This window comes from Etheostoma cragini, chromosome 8, assembly GCF_013103735.1.
Source record: "Etheostoma cragini isolate CJK2018 chromosome 8, CSU_Ecrag_1.0, whole genome shotgun sequence".
Classification (NCBI taxonomy): domain Eukaryota; kingdom Metazoa; phylum Chordata; class Actinopteri; order Perciformes; family Percidae; genus Etheostoma; species Etheostoma cragini.
The window spans coordinates 28043271-28053071 of record NC_048414.1 but is presented as its reverse complement, the minus strand read 5'-3'; the positions used below and the strand labels follow the sequence as shown (position 1 = coordinate 28053071).

The following is a 9801-nucleotide window of genomic DNA, read 5'->3' as shown; positions in this document are numbered from 1 at the left end:
GGAGACATTGTGCCATAGTATGAACAATAACATCGCTGTCAACGGGCTTATCTGCTAATGTTAGCTACACAGTCAAATGCTATTCCCAATAAACTTTAGCGGTCATATCGCACAGGACCCGCGTAAGTGCAGATTTCACGTCGCAGCTTTCGTTGCCGTTTGCCTAAGATTGAGTGACAAGTAGTACTCCCCCTGTTGTTTACTTGGTTGCCATGACTTCACGAGTGATGGCTTCCTGTCACTGTTCCAGACAGAGGATGACAGTTGGCTTGAGTTAAGTAGAGCAGAAGGCTCTGGAGAGTCGCGTAATTACACCTTTATGACTTTTCATAAACAGCTGAAGGAGCGGCGGTGTACATAGCGGAAACCTTGTTGTGCGTCTTCCCTATACCATGGAAATCTTTACCGTGGCGGGCCGCCATAAACATAGTGGAAACACTGTGTGCACATTTCCAACTGATTTCAAATGCCATGGCAACAAAATACATCAAAAGAACTAGGTAAAGACACACACATACGCACCGTGGAGCTGCTTTGCGGCAACACCTGATGGCCAACACAACATTCAAATCCTAACTTGAATGTGTCGGAGTAGGGTGTGAATGTTCTGTGCAGAGTTGATGCGTACCTGGGGCCAGGAGGTGGTGGTTGTTGGGGTGTTGAGGCCTTCTCCGTCTCGTCTCCACATCCCTCCTGTTGGGTGTTCTGGCTCTTCAGATAACTCTTAGCTTCCCTGGAGTCTGCTGAAACCACTTTTTCCACCCTGACAGAGGAGACAGACACACAACGTGCTAAACTCTGTATGGACACACCGCTTCAGCGCACGCTTTCAAACACCTAGTGAATTAGATAGTGGTGATGGTAGCCTGTCACAACACCCAAAACACTAGAAACCTCTTGAAAGGGGACTCGGTCCAGCTCTCTCCTCTTTAGATAGTGGCCAGATTGGGACTGTTTGGTTTGGTTGTGTTATTGGGGGGGGGGGGGGGGGGGGGGGGGGGGGGAATATTATGTGATATATTGCAATTTAGAACCTTTTTATCAACTTCTCATTTTTCCCAATTTCAAATGGCGTCCCCAAAAGGAAACTTAGTCAACATCTGTTTTATCTGAAAAAATACATTTCATTTGTTTGTTTCAGTTCAATTTTATTGCTGCAAGATGGGATTGTCAAGCAGACAAACTGACCAACACATATATTATAAAAGATCCATACTTGGAGCCTTTGTATCGATACAATATTGCCACTGAAATTATCGCGACACTTTGCTGTATCGATTTCCCCCCCCACCCTTATTGTGTTATTATTAGAGCCCGACTGATAAAGGGTTTTAAAGACTGATACCAACATGAATATTTGGTATTTATGTGTGTTAACTGCTCACACTTTAGCACGGCACTTTGATCACCAATAAAACAAAGTTAGTTGTGCACTGCACTCATGGTTGACAGACTGTACTCATATATTCATTTGCATATTCACCGTACAATGATTGTGTACTCACTGAGCCATTTTAGTGATGTGGTGCAGACACCCAGACCAGCAGCTCAGCATTTCTCTTACCCTTATTGTTGTTCTTGTTTTTAGGTTTTATTCCTATTTAACTTTCATCCTACCCGAACTTCCTCGTGTGCTTCTTTCTCACTGCTGAGACCCCCCAGCACTGTTTAGTATCCTATTAATGCTTCAAATTACATACACATGCACATAAATCGGAGTTAAATTAAATGCATATCCCTATAGTTCTCTATCAGCGGAAGCCCACCGGATATTTTCAGATTCTTTGGCTGATTTCCCTCTAGGGTTTATTTAACCTTTATCATCCTCATTATGAACACTGAGAGGAAATCTGCTTAGGGATGCATAAAACTGTTTGATTAGGCCTGGAAGAAGCTGATACATCATTTTATTATACCAAGTAAACTAGTATATATTAGAGCCCAACCGATAAAGGATTTTTAAGACCGATATCGATATAAATATTTGGTGATTTCAAAATCTGATATTCCAATATATAGCGAAATTTGGATTTTTAAATAACCAAATATTTGTATCAGTCTCTAAAAACCATAATCCGTCGGACTCTATACTATACAAAAAGGACACACACACACACACACACACACACACAGGGTTATATATGGAGGCTAAAACAGGAACAGCCGCCTCATCCTCTGGGAAACAGAGCTGCAGAAACTCCACAACCACTTGGCGGCACTGAAAGCCTTTCTCTGTTATGTATGCTCAGTACATGCAGCCATAATTACACAGAGCACACACTGAGGGGTGAGTCTCATCCAAGGCAGGAGAAAGATATCCGATTCCCAAGGACAAAAAACTGAAAAGACGCAAGGGCAACAGCTGGCTCGCCTGGATGCGCTCTACTATTCAGAACCAATTGCCACAATCACTGAAAAATCAATGTTGAGACAAAAACTTTCTACAATGCTCCCATCACACATTAGAGCCAGCGGCAGTATTTAGGCTACCACCATCCTTGTTAGACTAATCTTATGCTTTCTGTAATTACAGAGCGCACAGCTGCATGCATAGCCAATTGGATGAATTATAGCCAGGACCATATCTGCTTTCTGAATAAAGACCACTCAGACATACACTTTTAGGCTGGGGCATTACTTACTCCACATAACTAGCATCCTGTCAGGCTGCAGGGGCGTAGCAGTCTGTGTGATGTACAGTACGCTCATCCTACACAGGAATAATTAGACGGCTTTTATGGGCAACACTCCGCCGTTTGTGTGTGATAACTCCTCGGGTTATGTTCCACACGTAACTCAAGTTATTACCGCCCTGGAGTCAGAACTGAACAGGGGGAAGCAGCGTTCTTATGCACCACACATCTGGAACAAACTCCCAGAAAACTGCAAGTCATCTAAATCAAGGCTGAAGAACTTTCTTTATGATGCTGCCTTTCTTTAAATAATTGTTCATTTCTTATACTGCACTGTAACTTTTATTCTGGTATTTCTTCTGTTTCAATATTTTCAACTATTACTGAAGTTAAATTGTTGAAAATTGGAACCATATGACAATCTATTTAATCATATAATGAGAATTAAAAAGTAGTTGTTCTGGGAAGGGCAAGGATTGCAGGTGGCAGTAGCTCAGTCCGTAGGGATTTGGGTTGGAAGCCAGAGGCTCGCAGGTTCAAGTCCCCATACAGACCAAAGTATGAACTGGTTCATCTTTGCAGCTCTAATCAGGACTCTGTCTGCTCATAGGCTGTCATGAACATATTCAGATTAACCATCAGCCTCAGCAGCATGGGTAACTATTAAATGAATCGCATTCTGACAATCAATTATTGGTCTGAGCTAAAAAGTAAAACATCTGTGATGTTAAATGTAATGACATTCTAGATTTTTCTCTCCTCTGTGACAGGGAACTGATTATCTTTGAGTTGTGGACAAAACGAGACCCTTCAGGACGTCATCTTGGGCTTTGGGAAACACTGATCCACATTCATCTTTTTTTGATGACCAAACACGTAATCCATACATCAAGAAAATAGTATCCACCATGGAAATGATTGTTCATTCAGCCCTACTGTTGATGATTGTCATTTTAGAACGTGTGTGTATGTAGGGCACCATCTACTGCTCAATGTGAAAATGGTTTATACACTTTTGGATATGGAGATTACACTGAATAGAGAAAGAAAGATTATATTATATCTCACCCCCCCCCCCCCACCCCTCCACACACACACACACACACACCCACACCCACACCCACACACACACACACAAAGCAAAACTATGTACTGCTACATTTTACTTCCAGCAGATTTCACCTTAACTGTGAGCTTGAAAGCTCAGAGTTTTTATTTAAAAAAATGAAGGATTTAATCCATCTAAGTGTTGCCTGTCTTAAAAAAATAAAAATAAGAATCAAAAAATGATCTCTGTGCTTACGGGGGGAAAACACATATTTTTACAGTCAGCAAACTGTCAGTAAATGTGTGTGATGGTCCAGAGGCATACCTAACTTCTTCTCCAGCGAAGTCAAACACTTGTGTGATGGTGACTTTAGCAGGCTCTGAGGCTTTTGTTTCTGAACTCAAAGGAGCAACCTTCACTACTGAGGAATCATCCTGAGGATAAAAACAAAAGAATCAGTCTGAGGGAGAGACAAGGATGACAGACACACACAGAAAACATGCTGGCTCTGATCTGTAATGCTTTATATACTATATGGTTAATCCACTTATATATAGACATATATTTATGCTCGTTGAGCATAAACAAGAAGCTGCTTGCCGTTGCTTCTAGCACTAACCGATGTGAGTCGAGTGCAGATGTGAGTCGCCCTTACAGCATAATTCTTTGAGTCATTTTAAGCCTTTATTTTTGACAGGACAGCTGAAGATATGAAAGGGAAGATAGAGGGGGGAGTGACATGCAGCAAAGGGCCGCAGGTTGGAGTCAAACCGGGGCCCGCTGCGGTAAGGAGTAAACCAGCTCTACCAACTGAGCTATCTGGGCGCCCAGCCTTTGTTGTGTTTGATGCTAACTTGTAGCCAGCAGTAAACCAGCTTGGTTAAGTAGGTCCATTTTTACTGTATTGATATGACACAAGTCTCTCGTTAGCATCTTGTATGCTACTTGTCGCAAAGTGACGCATGCACAACTCACATCTGCACTTGACTCACATCGGGGGAGTGACAGCTTCTCTATGGCTATCGTGTTAAACCCGCCAATGGCGTGCCAAGTGGATAAGCCGGTTTCCGATTGGTTCCTGCAAAAATGTTAATGGAAGCAGGATAGATACACGTACAGGTTTCCAGACTGAGCTGCAGGGCAAAATCAAATCACTGGCAGAGTGGGCGGGGTTTACCCAGTCTATGGGACCAGTAAAACCACTGCCTAATCACCAATAAACATCAACGCTTCCAAATGTCCTCCAAATGGCATGAATAGCCTGAGATATCATAAGACATACAAGTGCAATTCCATCAATATGTCCAATTTGATCTGTATACTGGTCTACTGGCCAGAATGGAAAAACAGAAATGAGCCTGATAGTGGTGCAGAATATTATATTCCTGGAATGTGCTGTGAACAAACCAAGCAGTGGGATGAAATGGGAACTTGTCGGTTTTTTTTCTTGGAATGCCTGACACTCTCTGTCCACCTTTCTCCGTTTTAAAAATAAATTGCATGAACCAACAGTAGCCTACAGTTGACAGTGTGTAGCCTGAAGGTAACGTACCCACGTGGGATCTAGAACAGTGTATCCTGCATAGGGCCGGCTACTCTTATAGAGCTCAACAGTGTGGTTCCCGAAGAAAAAACTCACAATTTTGTGTTGTTTTGTTTAGTAATATAATATACAAAATATAGTTTGTAGAATACTGGGTTCTCCACCAGGCGGCAGTGTTACCAGCTATATAATGGTGCATCACTGTTTAATCAACCTATGAATCGGAATCTTATAGCCTTTTCCTACATCAAATTAGCGCATATATTAGGGGTGTTGAAACGAGTCATTGCATCGATGCATCGCGATGCAGACATGAGCAATCCGGCATCGATGCAGCAACCGACCCTGAACAGTTATTCCGGTCGCTGCTTTTTTTTTTTAGTGTGTATGTGTTCAGACTCATTCAGGTAGTGTCGTTTTTAAAAGCAGATTGAACGGGGAGTTCATATCCAGTATATCTGACTGGTTTAAAATGTTAGTGAAAACCATGTGCAGCAATAAATAACAACATAGAGGAGGTGAAGCACCGTGATATCAAATAAACGACTGGATAATCATAACCAAATTAAACGGGGAAGACCAGTGAAGATTTACACCCCTACCCTATGTGAGAGTTTTCCAACTGGAAAATCTGGTGGTGATGGATAGACTTCCTTTTCCATTGCAAATAGACAAGTATGCGTATGAATGTTTTATCTGGTGAGCCACATGCGAAGTTGAGAACGCACAGGAAAACGGGTGTTATCTTTTCCTGCTAACAGTGCTCAAAACTCCTCTGTACTGTTCTTATTATACTATTACACTTTTATTATTATTATTGTCATCCCTGTGCTGCATGTTCATGTGATTTCTTTGCTTCTAAACTTGCAGTTTCTGAATCTGTCTTCATTTCAGATTGACAGATTTTGAGAGGTGAATTGACACACAGGGGGGGGGGGGGGGGGGGGGGGGGATCCAGAGCATCATGCAGAGGATGACAGATAGGAATAGGCACCAAAACGATTAGTTATCGTTGCTTGCGTCAACATATGTCATTTGGTTGCCGCCTGTTTTCTCACTCTCTCAGACAGCTTAACCTGGCCATGCTCTGCTGGGGATATGACTCTCCAAATATTCTTTTGTTTGCAGTAGCGTGTCAAATTATGATGTTATGATATCTAAAATAGAAGAAGACATGTCGATATAATATCCATATGTTGCCCAGCTGTTCTTTTACCGTGGAGCTCTATTAAGACAGCATGCTGCCCAGTGGGCAAAAGGAAATTATTGAAACATTGGAATTATTTCACACTTTGCCAAGTCATCATGGGTTGGATTGAGCCCGGTTCTGGGGCCCTAGGGCCGCAGGTCTGACACCCCTGTTCAGAACACAGCACCACCTTCCTGTGGAATATATTACCTTCGGCGTGGTGCTGGACTGCGAGGCGGGTGGGGGGTCTTTGGGTCTGGATCCAACGTCAGACAGGAAACTCGCCCACAGGTCATCGGATTTCTTCTTCTGGCTGTCGTCGTCCTCCTGCCGTCCCCCGGGGACTTGTTGTTGCACCTCGTCCTGCGCCGGCTGCGCTTCGTCCGCTCCACCGCCGTCCTTCTCTTCCCCGTCCACTTTCAGAACTCCTTTCTTCCTCTTTCTGGGGATTTAATCAAAGATACCAGAAGAAAGCCGTCATCATTTGCATCATCTATTTCTATGTACCTAATTAAGTTATTAAGATTAGATTTATTCAATGTGTTGGTGAAGAATGATAAAAACACAGACAATTTTGAAATTCAATCTTTTTTTAGAAATCAAAATCTTTTACTTTTTTTTTTCACCAATGATTGAGTAAAATATTTCTTTGTATAGTTACCACCAACATCATATCAGTTTCAAGTAAAAACAGGGAAAGCAGAAATAGTCAGCAATATATTGCAAGGTATTACTTTTTTCCATCTTTTTATTTGTTACAATTCCAAATTAACTCCCCAAAAGATCATGAAAAGATAAATGTATCCGTCTGCTCATCACACTTCAATTTTAATGCTGCAAAATGGGATTGTCAAGAAACAAAGAAAGCAGTGACCTTTCACGAAGTTGTATCGTTTGGCAATAATCGATTATGGTCTGTCAATGCATCGATGCGGGTTCCAGGTCCGCATCGCGACGCAATGATTCATTTCATCCGTCCTGATATAGATGTAATACTATTTCAATTCAAATGATATTCCTTTAAGCGTCTCACCTCACACTGATGTCCTTTTTCTTCCTCTTCTTCTTGCTGCCGTTGTCAGGGTGCGGCACATCGTCGCCCTCATGGAGAGGCTCTTCCTTTTCACACTCATTGATGTCGTCCTCGCTGAGGTTATCATCTGTAGAAAAAGGACAACAGGACGCCGTGGCAATGATTACGTTGACATGCACACAATATGCCGGTGTTTGCCTTTATTGCAAAAAAAGACGATATTCAGACCAAGCTGTTAACATGGCTACTGATAGTGAATGTCCCTCTTATGTGCCGTTTGCATGGAGCTGTGAAACCTTAAAAAACAGCCTCTCAATTTCCACTGTTTTGAAAAAGGTTGGCGCGATGTTGATGCTGTGTTTCTCCTTCATTTCTTTTGGCCATGCATATCTACCGCAGCCTTGCCAACTGTCGGCTGCTTGGTTTGCGTACAGTAACCTGACCGTAAAGGCCCAGATATACTTGCATTTAACTGTGTGTTTGTGGATGTTAGATAGCTGCCACTCGTAGTCTTTGGAGCCAAGGTTGTGCACATCGTCCGAAAATAACGCTACGTGTCCACAAGATGTTACTCGGCACACGAACATGGGGTGCAGTAAGTCATCTGACAGGCTGGTCAGCAGCTGTTCCACACTCCCAGGAATATCTTCAGGAGTCGGCCGGGATGATGAGGCTCTGATCTGCCCCCTAGCGGATAAACATTTGATCCTCCAGGTACAGAGTACGCAGGGAAGTGTATGTAAACAAGGCCGTTAGCGCTGCTGCCACCGCTTGTCTACCCATAAGCAGTTTAAAAAGCTAGTACATCTGGGACTTAAGCCATAAACAGCTAAAAGGCTGTAAATTGTCACAAACTGCCGTAAAATAAATAAAGAATGCTTCTAAAACCAGAATAATACCAACATATCACACGTCATAATCCCAACACTATATTCAGAAAAAGGCGGAATTTCCAATAGAGCCCGACCGATACGTATTTTTAAGGCCGATACGAATATTTGATTATTTAAAAATCCAAAATGTCGATATATATTTAAAAAAAGTAATCTTTTAACCCTAGTGTTGTCTTCCCGTCAAAGTTGAAAATCCACATTTATGACACTTATTTTCCAACTTCTATTTTTCAACACAACACTAATTAATTAATTTTTGTTTTACAGTTATTTTTGGAATTTATGGTCAATAAATCTCATTTTTAGGAAATTATACCTAATGTTTGAGTTGGAAAAGCAGAATTAGGAATTATTGAGACTAAAATTGAAGGAATGGATATTGATGGATACTCACAGACTGGAATATGTCAACTTTTACTCAATACTATTTCAAAAACACTTCCATTTTTTTCCAAATGCTATACAATTGAATAAGACAAATTAATTAAAGTAGAGATTTGTACTTGCCAAAGAGCGTTGTGTGGAATCAATCATGTTATTTTGGGTAATTAAAAAGAACATTGATATAGGACAACAGGCTAATTTGACCAGAGGACAACATGAGGGTTATAAAGGTTTTTCAAATATGTCGATTATCCAACGTCCAATATAAAGCCAACTTTACCACAGTAACGCAAGCAAGGTGTTACCATAATGAGTATTCTACAATGTAATCTCAGCTAGTTTTCAGCTAGTTCATGTGTAATGCTATCCTAAGGTTTGTCATATTAATAATAGTATGTGACAGATGCTGTAACTAAGCTACAACACTGGAGCCCTTGACGTAGCGTTAACGTACACCCACGAGAAGTAACGTTAGCCTGCCATTACTCTCCACGCGACGAGTCCTTTGAACTGCCGTTACTTAGCTACGCGCTGCTTTTAAACGCCCTCCTCACCTGACGGGACGTAGTCTGCATCCTCATTAGACGAATATCCGTCAGAGTCGTAGTCGGAGTAGTTCATCATTTTGGAGGTAAGCCTTCAGACCATTAGAGGGGAAAATGAACAGGGCTAACGCTACAAGGCGCCGCCGCCGCCGCCTGTGTGTTTCTTACCAACGTTAGCTTACTTACTGCCCTCACAACATTAGCTACAAACGGTTCCCCAGCTGGCTTCAAACGCCTCCTTACTAACAAAAATATAGCTGAAATGTTGCTTTTTTAATTCAGTAATAAATAAAATCTAATCCAGCGTGCGAAATGTATAAAACGGTGTACTAGCCTTGTTGTTCTTTTTGCAATAAGGACGTCCTGTGGCGGCGACGGCAAGCTCAAAGGTTCATAAGCTACGATTCGCTTTTTGCGCCAATCTTCTTTTGTGTTGAGATAATAATGTAATGTCAATGTTGAGATACATTAGCGCCATCTATATGACTGGAGGATAGGTCAGGGTATTTATAACCTGTTTAAAAAAAAAAAAA

General features: G+C 41.8%; 1 protein-coding gene across 1 annotated transcript; it reads right to left on the bottom strand.

The window, feature by feature from the left end:
- Window positions 1-218: 218 nt before the first annotated feature.
- cfdp1 (craniofacial development protein 1) lies at window positions 219-9667 on the bottom strand. The gene is made up of 6 exons (XM_034879792.1): window positions 9278-9667; window positions 7447-7573; window positions 6624-6855; window positions 4006-4115; window positions 523-763; window positions 219-293 (listed from the first exon to the last, which is right to left on the bottom strand). The coding sequence occupies exons 1-6, from the start codon at window positions 9345-9347 to the stop codon at window positions 219-221; spliced, it is 855 nt and encodes a 284-aa protein (XP_034735683.1). The 5' UTR covers window positions 9348-9667.
- Window positions 9668-9801: the final 134 nt, after the last annotated feature.